Raw genomic sequence first — 14,609 nt, forward strand, 5'->3', positions numbered from 1 at the left:
TGTTTTGTAGGACTATTTTGAAAGAGAGTGGCTTTGCAAGATACCTTCATTCAGCTGTCTTAATCAATGGAGCTATGCTTGTTTTTGGTGGAAACACTCATAATGATACTTCCCTGAGCAACGGTGCAAAGTGTTTTTCTGCTGATTTTCTTTCATATGATATAGGTATGTGTTGTACTGTTCTTTCTCATTCTGGTTTTAAATACCACCATTTTGCTTTCTCAAGTCCAGCTAAAGTGATTCTTTATAGTTTGATCCCAAACACCTTCAATTTATTTGTAAATTTTACAGATTTTTGTTCCATTTTGTCTAAAGATTTTGGTTTGTGGGGAAAGGTGTAGCAGCATCCATGCCATTCTCAAGGCCCTGAATATTTTTCAGTATTTTGGCAACACACTTTTAAGGAAGACAAACTGAAAAAAGGCTCTGCATGGCAAGTGGTATTAGGGCTGAGTGAAGCATGAGGAGCCTTTAGGAGATGATAAAAGGATGTGTTATATTTAATTTCACAAGACTGGCTGAGAGCAAAAAAGATTGTTGTTTGTAAATATATGATAAGAATACAGTTTGGAGGAAAACTGTGTGATAAGGCAAGACTGAGTGGGTGTCAGCTTTCATTCCGGTGAGTGGTTCCAACCCTTTGAGCTGTACACTTATGGAAAAGCCTCCCTATAGGATTGTGGAGGCTATAAATAGAAGAGAATTTAATGAGTCCATAATCTTTTTCCTATCTTGTGCTACTGCTGTTTTTACCATAAATAGTTTCTCCCTTCCCTGATGTTCGTATCCATATTTTATGCATAGGCTTTCAATATAAACATATAACTCGTATTGTATAATCATAAAGCACACATTGGGGCCAGAAAGCACAGCCTCTTGTCCTGAGAGCCAAAAAAAGGGAAATGTGTCAGAGCAGCCTGGGGAATGCACTCATGCATGCTCCTGGTGAGAACAGCCTGTGGATACTGCCTGGATCTACTTTTGGCAAGCGTTTATCAGCTGCCCACAGTGGTAGAAGAGGCTGAGACAGGATCCTTCTTTCAGGACTAGTTAATGGCTCTTTATGGCATTCACTATAGATATCAATGCAATGTCTTTGCTTTAATAATGACTAATTTCATTACATGGAATGTATATGGGTTAATTCCTGCTATTTTGAATGGGTGTGCAAATAATACCTTAGCTGAAAATCAAATAAATAAAACAGCTGATTTGTTTTTACTGTAACCCTCTATTGCATATTCCATACCTTCTTATAGGCATCTGATGGTGTGAGCTATTGATTTTGTTCTCACTTCAGTCTACATGTGGATTTAATTTTTAATGAAACAGAGCTCCTTTCTCATTTTGGAGCATAGTATTATTTATTGGTCTACATTTATTTGTAAATGTGCACTTACAGATCAATAGTGTGAGTCATAAGATCTGAATTAATGTAACTTTCTGACTTTCACACACTGATAGTTTTTTATCATCTTTCATGAAAATGCTTTATAGTATTTTTTCATAAATAGAATGATATTTTGGTTTGTCTAGTTGGTTGTACTTAATTTGGTATTTGTATTCTCTTGCAAGTCCCATTCTCCATGTGTTATGAAACTGATGAAGTACAAAAGAAGTGGATGTAGTAATCACTCTTTGGATGTAGTAATTAATCTTAAAAAATGGACTATGAGAGGACTAATTTGATTCAGATTTCTTCTTCTGTAATATTCATTTTACCAACTTAGAAACAAATCTCACAGCACATATTTGATAAAGACATTTTTCAGAAAACTTGAAATATTTTATAAAGAATTAAATAATTATGCAATAGGTATATTTCAGAATCTTATTTACTTTGTATCATGAGTTTTTGAACAATGCTTGGAAGAAAAAAATATATGATGCTATCAGCATCACATTTCCTAGATACCTTGCAAGTGATGGAGTGTTAGCCTTGTCTTGTAAAAAATGGGTGCTGTCTGGAAAGCAGCTGAATCCTGGAGATAGAGCCTATGCTATTTATGTTCAAGTTGGGCTAGAGAGTGCTTTTGATTATCTCTCTTATTATATGTGACATAATCCTCTGGATAGATTGCTGCAGCTTTTTATTACCCATGAAAACACTGCTTTTCATATTAATGTGGAGTAACTGTTCATGTGGCTTCATCTCAGCCAAGCTCAGCTTTCTGAAAGCTGAGCTTTCTGGTTTCTAATGCAGTTTGGTAATCCCCACTCCTCCTCTAGTCCAGGCACAGAGAGAAGTCTCTCCAGAGAGCAATCAATTTTACCAAGCTTGGGACAGGGTTACCTTTCCCCCTTCTGCTTTTCTGAGTCAGTCATTGCTCTCTAAGTTCTGAACTTAGCCTATAACAAGTTTTAGACCTTTAAATGTGTCATGAATTAAGAGCTCAGTTCAGTAATTTGAAATACCTACTGCAAAGTTGTCAAAGGTGAAGACACATAGATGGGGAGACATTATAAAAACTGCTATGATGCTGTGATTTTCATAGTTTAATGCGACTTGATGTATTTACTTATATAACAGTAAATACATGATGGGAAGACTGCTGCATTAAGAAAAAGAGCTTTAGAAATCTGGCCTTGGTATACTTCTGTTCTGCTGTGCTTTTTTTTACCACCGGGTTGCCCCTGGGTTACTCTTGAAGCCCCTTAAAAAAAAAAAAATAAAAAAGAGTCATTCTTGTAGAGGTCAGGTATTTTCCATCTGTGCTCTTATTGCGTCATTAATCTGAAAGAGGAAGCTTGGCATTGGGGACAGTCTTGAGTGCTGGGGTTGACCTGCAGTTTTCTGAATGACATTGGTTATGGCTTTTCTTTACAAAGGCCCCCATATGCTTAAAACTTACATTTCTGTTCCAATAAGATCTTAGAAAAATAATTTAGATTATATTTTATGAGTATTAACATGCAAAATTTGCTGATAAAATAGGTTATTGGACACACAGAATCAGAGTTTAAAACAGATTCTAACTATTGAGACGAGTATTAAAATACAATTAAATAAACGCTTTTTTTTTAAAGACTTAAGATATTTATTTTAGTTTTTGGCCAAAATGGTGCAGTTAGTAAATAGATCTCTGCATGCCTAAGTTCCTTAAGTTTGAGTTTTGAAGTATTCAGTCTCAGTCCTTTTGTTCCACATTTGACAGTTGCTAGGGTGTCTGGATACCCTTGATATGTACAGAGAATTATGGTCAGGGAATCTCTGTAAAAGCCAAAACCTGAAATCCTGGGGACATGGCAGATTTTCTGTGCTTAGTGGTGTTCGGGGTTCTGCATTGTTTGGATCTGTGGGAGAAGTGCAATAACCCATATGTTTACACTAATAATATACTCCATAATATTTCTTTTGTTACTATCTGGATTTCAGTTTATTATTATGGATTAAATAGTATGCAAATTCAATTGCTTATGAAAGACAATATTGCATGTGAAGTACTAAGTTTCTTCTAGGATATTCAAACAAAGCTTAGAAATGTTTTCCTATTTTGAAAAAAAATTCAAAATTATTTCATGAGATTGACTTTAGTTCCACTTTTAATCAAACCTATTGCTTGTATTTTGTAATAAAAATGAATTGTTTATTCATAAATTGTTTGCTTGTAAAGTAAGTTGTTTCATCTTTAGTCTTTGCCATTAACAAAATGAAGTAGTTTTAATATCTGTGAATTTTTTTTTTCCAATATGAACACATCTATTTTTGTAGTTCTCCCTCTTTCTGGAGTTACAAATGGATATCAATGTGCCATCACAAAGAAAATGTAAATCGGTGCCTGTGAAAGATTAAGTTTTATGAGTTCCTAAACCCTTAAGTTATAAATGCAGTTTTGGTGCAGTCTGTAACAGCAATTACTTCCATATTGCTGTGCTATTAGAAGAGCAAAGCCATAATAATATAATGCACTAATTGCTCCCTTTAATAGCAAAACGTGAGGTTGTTGATTTCTTTTTACTGCTTGGGGAGTCACTGTTGTGTGTACAGACTCTGCTGTAGATGTTAGCTCTAGAGTTTAAATTCGATTCATGCTGTTTTGAACATACTTGCTATTGTGTTTTCCTGAGAGTAAGGAGATTTTTATTATCTGATTAAAGAAAAATATTTATGAAGTGTGGAAAGACTCAGAAAATAAGTTTTCTGATAGTACATAACTTTCACAATGTTTTAGCTGTTTATGTTTAATGTTTAGTTGTCCAGAGTCATAAACAAGAACCAGACAGAGGTGTAATGGTGTCCATATGTTGTGAACCAGTTTTACTACTTTTACAAAAGAAAAATGAACTTAATAATTATTAGAAATATGTAAGGAGAAAATAGAAACATAAGCTGGCATTGGATTCTATGTAGCACATAAAGCTGCACTGCATTGTTGCAGTGTGATTGAGCAGAATAAATCAATTGGAAGTTCAAACTATTTAAATAGTTTGACATTTAGATATTTTTTTGATAATTGTAAGCATTAACTACCTTAAGGTTTCCTATACCTTCTCTTAAAACAAAACTCTGATTGCAATAAGAGGTTGTCACTAAATCAGTCTGCCAATGCCAAAATAATAACGTGATCCTGGAGGTGAAGTATGGAACATTGGTCACCTCTTTTTTAAAGACTGTCCTAACAACCTTTTCTTCTTACTTTTATTTTTCTATTATATTTTATTCTTCCATTCAGTCACATTTTGGTAAGCCTAATTAGTTAAATTTTAAAAATCAAATTCTGTGTTCAAGTATTTTACTGACACTATAATGTTGATTAGAAATTATTTGATTGTTTTCTGTTTTGGGTTTGTTTTGGTTTTCTTGGGTTTTTTTTTCCCCCCCGATAAAATCAGACTGAGAAACCTTCCAGTAATGCATGATTACTGTTGCAGCATTGAAAGCTTTCCTGTGAAATGTCCAGGCCATCCTTTCTGATGTCACTAATGCAGTGTGGCCAGTAGGTTGTGGATGAGATGTGCTGAGGCCTGACCTGTTGGAGTGAGGGCTCTGGAGAGCAATACCCTGTGCAAAGTTCAAGTGGGGATTTTCTCAGCTGGATTGCTTCAAATCCAGTGCATTTCTGTGGTGTTTCGTCACAGAAATGTGTGTGACTGGCTATTCACTGTCAGAGCCACTTCTGTATCATCTGGGAACTGTTTAATCTACACCAGGGAGGAGGATGAAACTTTCTCTTTTAATGTTATAATGTGGTATAGCTTATTCTTAAAGCAGAAACCTTTGTAATAGAAAGAAAAAAACTCCTTCATTTCTCCTTGTACTTTTCAGTGGCTAAAAATTCTGCTAATAAGTTTGGAATGAATAGTATTGTTTCTTCATCTGCTCAGTAACTAGTTCTGTTAAAAGCAGAGTGTGTTTCCGTGTGCTATCTGTTGTACCTGGTTACAGATAGAACAGATACAACTATCTTCCACCTCCTATCAGTAAAATGCCTTGAGGGCATAACATTTTATGGAGGAAAAGATGTTATTCTTTGCTATCTGTACCATCATTATTAGACTTAATATAATGCACACAGAATATAACACACAGAATGCTGTAGTATTGATAAGTCATGTTGTAAATCATATTATATTTGCCATTTGTCTTTTTTTTTTTGGAACAGTACAGTGAAGTTAGGAAATTTGGGTGCTTAGAGTTGTTCAAAGAGAGTTTGAAGATGATGGGCAGGGATAAATTCTATTTGATTCTTTACTGAAAACCAACAGAAATCAGTTGGCTAGCTATCTTTATTTTGTATTAATCAACTCTACAGAGAAACTCACATCAGGAATTGAAAGCTGAGCAAAAGAATTTTTCTGCACAGTGCTGTGTTCAGTAGTTATTGAGAAGTCTAGGAGAGATAAGAGGGGAAGCTATTTGTAATAAGCTTTCCTCCCTCTTTTTTTTTCTTGTACTCTATTGAAAAGACCTGCCAGTTTGAAAAATACCATCAGGAAGAAAGGAATTATTATATCTCCAGCCCTCAGGGGTTCCTCATCTGAAAATCAGCCTTTAATATGATTTTATGATCTTCCCTTGGTGTTAAATCCTACTTTTTCTAAAATAAATTTCTAAGTACAGGAAAGACTATATGTTCATAATGTGTATGTTTGTAAAAATAAGAAAATAAATGTCAACGCTTCCTAAGATCAGATGAAAATTTAGTGTGGGTTTTAAAATCAGATGGAAATTTAGTGTGGGTTTCCTAAATTGTTTCCTTTACTATCAAAGGCACATGAGCTCACATGTGCTGTGTCTGTTAATGTGCAGTCACTTAAGAGCATCAAGGACTTGATTTTTAAGTGTAACAGTAAGATTTTGCAGGTCAGTTGTTAAAATGCTTGTTCTTTGGTTGAAACTGTTTCAGGACTATCTCTCTGGCATTGTGCATACTTTCACCACTCTGTTTAAGTAGAGAAAATAAGAAAATAACAACTGTGATAGATGAAGTGTATTAATAATTCCATAGTGTTATGATAACATAATGTTAACAATGATAGTGATAGAAGGTAGGAGTTGAGAAAGAAGTCAGAATTTTGGGATGTATTGCTAAGACCATGCATGAAACTTGCTATACTTTCTTCACACTGCTAATTCCATGGAGTTCACCACCTGATGTCAAAATTATTGCTCTTTGAGCCATCTGCATTACTCTAGTAATAATGTGCTTTTAGTTTCTGTTTCCAATTTATAAAGAGATGTAATTGATTTATTTATCACAGCCATGGTCTCACACTGGCTCTCTTGATGGGCTCAGGCTGTGGTTGGTGGAAGCCCAGGTTGACTTAGTGGTGTTGCTGCCATAGCTGTGCCATGCTGTCCCCTCCTGGGGCCGAGTCCATCCTCGTGTGACCTTGCACAGGGCGTTCCAGTGTGCTTTGCTAACAGGATGCTGACTGCACAAGGTGCTGCTGTCAATCATTTTCTGCAGTGAATGATATTCTGCATTAGAAGGGCCAGAACAGCAGCACTGGCAGAGTTGAGCTGTTCTGACACTGTGAATGAGACCAGCTTGGAAGACAGTTTGTTCCTCCTGGATTTATCCACTTCTGGTTTTTTTAAGCTGAGGAGTGAGGTGTTATGATCTGACTACTGAGAGATGCTTCTACCCAAATTAAGTTGCAAAAACCCTTCACTTTCCTTGAAGCTTCAATCTGTAGGTGCTCCCTATTTCTTTTACTGTGGGATTTGAATATATGAAGTCAGTAAAGTTTAAATAGGAAATAATGAAGAAAAGAGTAATTGTTCTAAAGAACAAAAACTCTAGTCAGGAAAGAAAAAATAAACCACACTGAAACCTCATTTGTGTACAGCAGTTCCAAAAGAAATGTGCTTGAATAATTAATTTGACATGGAGATCCTGATTCAGCATTCCTCTCAAGTATGTGGAAAGTAATTAGCAGCATACTTAAATCAAGATACCAAAAGTAAGACAATAATGAGATGGGTTGCACATCTGGAGGTGTGATAGTTTATCTTAAAACACTTAAGAAAAGAACTGAGTTCACTGCCATAGATATTCCATTAAATGCCTATAAATTGAAACCCTTTATCTAATTTGAGAACATGTAAACATGAGGGCAATATGAATGATCCCTTGACAGCAACAATGACCAGGGCTTGTTCCTGTGGGTGTTGAAAGTGGCTGTGAAGGCAGACAACTGTGTCTGTAATAAAGTGACTCTTCTGTGAATGTCCTATGGTCTTGATAAATGTTAGGATAGATCAGTGTTGCTGACAGGTTCTTGAAGCATCTACTCACAAATGCATCTAAAAGGAGTACAGTTGATTTATCCTTGAGTGGTTGAAATATACTTCACATGTATTTTGCTGAAAACTTTTCAAATTATTTGATATATGCTTGTTGTTTTGTCTTTCAGCTTGTGATGAATGGAAGATTTTACCAAAACCTAATCTGCATCGAGATGTCAACAGATTTGGTCACACTGCTGTTGTCAGTAATGGGTAAATGAAGTGTCTCTTAAATTTTCCTTGCCATTTTTCTGAAGGAAAAACCTGTAGAAGAAGTCACATTTAAGTGAAGTATGGTTCAATAACAGAACTGATATAACTTGTTAAAAGAGAAAGAAAGTAGTGCTCATCAGGTAATCAGTACAGCTAATCCCCAGTCTGCTGGGGATCTCTCAGTGACATTTTAGGTGAATGTTCCAGGTTACTGAGGTGTTTTCTCAGCATTGAGGGCTACACTGAGTTTCATATTTGGTATCAACTATAACCCTCACTTAGGTGTGATGGAAGAAATCTTCTTCTCTTTGCAGTATGCTATAATTCTTCATTCTTCTACAGTCATAAAATAACCATGTAACTAAAATTTGCTGGGGAAAAGGGAACATTTTGATGATACTGATACAGTCATCATCTCTACTACCTGAAGGAGGAAAAGCCTGCCAGCAACTAGATGATATTAAGTTGGAAAAGTTGTAGAAAACAATAGTCAGGTTTAAAGAAATGTATATTGTTACCTTGTCAGCTTTTGTTTTGCTTGTTGCCAACTGGCCTAGTATCTGAAGTTGCAGTGCTATAAATCATTGTACCTCTGCTACATTATGCATCACACTAATAAAGTCAGTACTGAAGTATTTGTGGGCAACTTATGGATCCTGTATGAAAGGATCCTGTAGAGGTCAGAAATGAGGTAATGAGTAATGCTACAAATAAGAGTGTGACTGCTTTTAACAAAAATAGAACTAAATTGTAAGTATGTACACAGAGCACTTGACATTAATCAATGAACAGATTTATTTATTAAGACAAAATTACTTGGAATTAATGAATTCAGCAACTGATAGTTTTTCATTATGGTTTGTGTGTTTTATGCCATCTAAGCCATGTCTGATACTTTGAGAACTGTCACTTTCTATTAATTACATTAAAAATGTATTTGTTTTTTAAGAACACAGTGGTATTTTTGGAAGGGTTTTTGATACCAAAACAGTGCAATACAAGACACTCTCCAGATTTCTGCTATTGGTAACTCTGTGATTAATTCTGTTTTAAGAGTATATCATACAACAAATATAGAGGCTTTCTATTACTATCTTTTACCTGAGACAGTTCTTAGTTTTAATGAGAAGGGTGAGGATTCAGGTTTAATTTTTGCTTCCTGTGTCAGCAGCTATTGCACCAGAAATGTTACCAAAAACAAATATCCATCTTGCCAACTGTTGCTGCCTGTCTTGAAAAGAATGTTCTTGTTTTCAGCAGGCCAGTATTTCATGCTTTATTCTCAATATCGAACTGCAAAAATTACTGCATTCTTTCAAAGCTCTTAATTTTTTCCCCAGATATTTGAATATCCCACTCCATAATAAATGCAGCACAGGGAGCTTTCAGCAATTTTTTTAAACTCTCAACTTCCATGGAGAAATAAATGAAAATGTAATCAATAAAGGAACCACTGATAGAGTCTTTATTAGAGAAAGAATAAGATTTTTTTGATGATAGTATGTGGGTTTTTAATTGTGCATCAAGTCAGATAAGAAATCAAGAAAATGTGTCTCCAATAACAGTTAAATTTCCTTGCTTTTCTCCAATAGCTCCATGTATATATTTGGGGGTTTTTCAAGTGTTCTGTTGAATGACATCCTCGTGTACAAGCCTCCCAACTGTGAAGCGTTCAGAGATGAAGAGCTGTGCAAAAATGCTCGTCCAGGAATAAGGTGCCTGTGGAACAAGAAACATTGTGAATCTTGGGAATCTGGACATGCTAATAATATCCTTAGAGCAAAATGTCCCAAGAAAACAGGTAAGTGAATTCTAGTCAGGCTTGTAATGCAGTGTGGGAGATAGGGGTGAGCAACCGCCAGAGAAGTAACCACGTGGAAGTTGTGACTGGAATGTTAAGAGTGTTCCCCTATGAGAATACCCAGTGCAAGAGATCTGTTCTTTGGAAAGAAGATTCAGTTGTGCAAACCTTTTGTATTTTACATGCAGAGAAGTAGATGCAAAAGAGCACAAGTTTAAGATGGTAAAGCAGAGCCAGAACACTGAGAGCACAAATGGGCACTGCAAGTGATAGCTGGTGTTATGGGCATATGGCACTCCTATACCTGTGTGTACCAGTGCCAGTAAGAGAGGAAAGCATCACTGCTTCAAGCAGATTACCTATGAAACAGAAGCATTTGTACAGAAGAATATAGTGCAGGCACAGCTGGAAAAAAACCTGAGGCAAACAAGCCCTTTGCAGTGTGTCAGATGAGTTCAAGTTTGTCATATGAATTTCTCTGTGGCATTGTGATGGCTGTATTGTTTGAAACAGCAATTTACTGTTATGAATAACTGTTCCAACCTATTCCTAAGCATTTTGGCTTGTCACAAATAAATTGCTTGTGAAAGTGTTGTTCTTATATGTCACATGAACAGAATATTTATCCCTGCTACATGCACCTACTATTTTTTCTGTGCATCTTTCCTTTCAGCACAGTGTAAAATTGCTTCCCAGACTTCGGCTATGTGCTGTGTGTACAAACTGCCATACAATTAAACTGCCAGTCTGTGTTTAATGTTTGTTGAAAAGTTACTAGTACTGCTATTAATCAACACTTCAAGACATTTTATTTTTCTGATAGCTTGTACTTGTTTCTAGACTGGCTATAAAGTCTCAAAATCAGGGAAAAAAATGGTACGTGATATAACAAAAACATTATCCAGGTATAGTTTTCTGGAAAATGGCTTTTGTACAGTGTCAAAACTTTTAGACATCTACAGTCTGGAAAGTTCCATCTATATAGAAAGAAAAAAACCTTGTGGCATTATATTCGAAAGTAATACAGATAAAAGTAGATTTTATAAAAAGCTGGTCATAGCAACAGGTATTTATAGAACCCAAACAAAACAAAGCACAGACAGGTTGAAGGAAAATTAAAAAGTTGGAGCAGTTTCTCAAGTACAGGTGCTGCAGTGTAAATAAAGTACAACTCAACATGGAAGAGATTAGGTCTGTATAATTCCAATTCCGCAGAAGTTATGTGAACAGCACTGTTTCACTGCTGTAATATTCTTCCAGTTTCAGGTAGCAATTTTTTGCCAAAAACCAATTTTTCATATATTCTTTTACATTACTTGGCTCAGTTGTTACCTGGTTGAGAGTATCATCTGCGAAACTGCTGATGGTCAATATTTAAAAGGATAAGCAGAAATTTTAGTGGTTTTCAAAAGATCGATTCTTGGATGACAAGACTTTTCTGGCAGGAGAATTTTTTAAGCTTGCACACACCTGAAACTAAAGGAGCTAAACCAAACAGGAATTAAACACAGTAATCAGCATAGGAGATGATACAAATTCTCCTATTTTGCATAATGATGATTTTTAAAACCTTGCCTCCTTTAAACTGAAGTAATAGTTTGTGTCTTAAATGATTTTACATAACCTCAATTTTAGTCCAAGCCCCATTATTAAGAATATGACATTAACTCTTTTTCAAATACTTTTTGTAGCTAAAGGACAGAGCTTTATCTTACCAGTCATTATTAGGTTTATAAATTAATTTAAAAAGATTTAAAATGTTCATGTCTTGCTCATATCTGTCTTAGATTGTTTTATTTACTGCTTTTATCTCGTCTTCTTGTATAGCCATCTAATATTTTTTATAGAATCCTACATTTGAATAAAATCTTCCATGTTAAAAGAGTGAAGGAAAAATACTTGAAAAAAGATTTCATACTCTTAATTTTTGCATTGTGCTGAGAGCTTTCATGCTGTAAATCAGTGAATATTCCGTTAGTTGATATGAGACTTACGGACCTTCAAATAAAGTCGTTGCTGAAGGAATTTTTAAAGGCGCAAATCCTATTAACTGAATAGAATTTATTTCCTACAGTAACTTAAACCCTTATGAATGGCTAGAGTTCAAATGAAGGCTGCAACAGGAAAAGCTCTGAGGAAGTGTCAGAAACGTGGCGTTACTCTCCTTTTCTCTGTTTGGTTTGTGTGGCAGCTGCTGCTGATGACAGATGTTACCGGTACGCGGATTGCGCCAGCTGCACCGCCAACACCAACGGCTGCCAGTGGTGCGACGACAAGAAGTGCATTTCAGCAAACAGCAACTGCAGCATGGTGAGTCCTCGCAAATCTGAGCATGTTAGCAGTACTTCTCATTTTCTAGGTCTAGTAGATTAGTAGTTGCTTGTTTTCAGCACAAACAAACTTGTATTCCAGGCTTTTGAGCTAAAAGTGTTGCAGAAGGCAGAGTTGGACTTCAGCAAAAAAATCTGTTTCGGAGTAAAACAAGTAATCTTCAGGGTTGTATTGTCTACTATATATTTCTGAAGACAAATACTTTTATCCCCTAATTAATGACATTCGAAAAGTCATAGTCATTATTAACTTGGATTTTGTGCTTTTGTGGTGTACAGTAGGCAGGCAGAAACCATGGAATCCCAGCAAGGGTGCTGTTTGGTTTTTCCCCTTTCAAACATGACCAGAGCAGTCTCATTAGTCATGGTCTTCTGATCATTGATCGTCATAGAAATGCTTTTCTTTGTCATGGAGTCACTTGTCATCTCATTAAAGGAATATGAGCTTCTGTAACCATGAGGTCCAGTGGCTTTTTACTGATCTTTTTATTGATCTTTTTACTGATCTTTTTAACTACAAGCCATAAGATTGCATAGATTCATGCAAGTTTATAATTTTCCCCTTTTAATAATGCCTAGTGCCATGTTTTGTACTTTATGTTGTTGTTCACCAGCTGCTTCATCTCTTGCTTGTTCTTTTGATTTTTTCAAGCTTGTAATAATGTTTTAGCATTATAAGTTTTGCCTTCTTATACTTTTTAGCTATCCATAGACACCTGGCTGTACTTGAGTTCAAAATCCTTTCTTGACACAGTTTCATTAGTAAAAGTATCTTGCTCTCTGGCTTGAACCTGATGCAAATCAATCTTGTTCTCCAGACAAATTAAGGTGTGAGTTGGATTGATTGTGACTCAAATCTTGCCTGTTCAGGGTGAGCACAGCCAGCTCTAATCACTGGCATTTGTAGCTAGTCACTACTAATAAAAGCAATGCAGACGCAAATTCATCAGTAGTCATGTTATAAGTCTGTCAGAGGGATTTCACATTCCAGGCACTAATGGTTAGTTTCCTTTGTGATCTTCAAGGGCCCTTCTTTTCCTGACACATTGTTCTCCATTAGGAGCTAATTTTCTAACCGTGGTTTTCAGCTCTTGAACAAGGAATAGTTGCTAAGGAGCAGACCATCTTCATTCCTAATAAATGATCCCTAATAAATGTGGAGCACTAGGTATTTTAGCACAGACTTCTTGGTTCAGTGTCCTTCTTTGACAAGCTTTCATAACTAAGATTGTCAGCTTAATTAGCAAACGATTCTCCAGTCTGCTCTGTATAATTTCTGTCTTTTGTTTTGGGTTTGAAGTGGATAGCAAGGGCTGTTAGTGTAGTTACTGAGGAATGGGGTAGCAAAAATTCATCAAAATGACTTCTGGAAAGAGGTGCTGTCATAAATGGGAGGTGGCTGTTGTTAAATTAGTCTGTTGGCCATGAGATGATGGAAGCAGAATTTTGCAGCTTTGATAAAACCCACTAAAATAGCATCAACAGAATGGCACCATGTGGAAAACCAGAATGGATCAGGCTGATTATCCATTTTCATAGACTGCTACTTCTGGACTAGGCCCACAAACAAAAATGTTGTGACAGCACTGTGATGGTAATAGGGGATAACAAGCTGTAGACTTAGGAACATCACAAGGAGCCTTTGCAGCTGTACAAAGGCCTTGATTTATGACTTGGATCATAGAACTCCAGATGAGAATGACAATAATGTTCTATAATCTGCTGCTGTTGCCTCAAGGAAGCTGGCCAGTTTACTAAAGGTGTGCTGTCAACCAGTTTGGCATTGGCCTCATGGTCACAGATAGATGCAAAGCAGATACTGCAAAGTGTGGCTACTCTGCTGGTTGGAAGGCCTGTAAAATATGAACATTTCCCTGAAGCAATTCTAGTTGGACAGATGGACTTAATGAGTAGTGCTTTAATGATGGACATTCACCTGCCTGTGCTCACCCTCTGATGTGAGCCAGCACGTTAGCAGGACACTGTATTCTCCTCCTGTGCAGACTCATGCAGCATCAAGGTATAGGTATAGATCATACACATAATGTATGTATATCACACTCATATCTGATGTCATTGCAAGCAGAACCTTGCAATGCCTGGTTGATATGGATCTGCTTAATATGTTTACGAAACTGTATTCACCCTCTATGTCTGCACATAAAATGCTTTATCTTGCATCCTATGAAAATGATACTCCCTTGCTGCTGATCATGTTGTGCAGAAAATTTACTATATTTTATAACGGAAACAAGTCTTTACCAAAAAAAAAGGAGAAAAAAAAAAGAAAAGGCTTTGTGGGAGAGATTAATTTCATTTTAGATTGCTGCTTCTTTACAAGATGTCATTTTTCATGCAATAGTACATGGAGGAGTAAGCTCCATGAAGACAGAATCTTCTTGTACTTTACCAAATAAAATGGTAAATTGCTGGAGAGGGCTGACTGACTGCAATAAAATGCAGTTTTCTCTGCTGAGGAAGACCAGAGAGAGATTGAATTTCAGAATAAAAAAATTTACTTTATCAATTTTGC

General features: G+C 36.1%; 1 protein-coding gene across 4 annotated transcripts in view; it reads left to right on the forward strand.

Annotated features, from left to right (window-relative positions):
* The window catches only part of ATRNL1 (attractin like 1), a 438,168-nt gene that overhangs the window by 82,904 nt on the left and 340,655 nt on the right, over nt 1-14,609 (forward strand). For all 4 annotated transcript variants that reach the window (XM_074545284.1, XM_074545285.1, XM_074545287.1 and 1 more), the window contains exons 10-13: nt 11-165; nt 7,861-7,945; nt 9,538-9,746; nt 11,938-12,056. In XM_074545284.1, coding sequence (XP_074401385.1) covers nt 11-165; nt 7,861-7,945; nt 9,538-9,746; nt 11,938-12,056 — 568 coding nt within the window. The remainder of the gene's footprint in view (nt 1-10; nt 166-7,860; nt 7,946-9,537; nt 9,747-11,937; nt 12,057-14,609) is intronic.

This window comes from Zonotrichia albicollis, chromosome 7 (genome assembly GCF_047830755.1).
Source record: "Zonotrichia albicollis isolate bZonAlb1 chromosome 7, bZonAlb1.hap1, whole genome shotgun sequence".
NCBI lineage: Eukaryota > Metazoa > Chordata > Aves > Passeriformes > Passerellidae > Zonotrichia > Zonotrichia albicollis.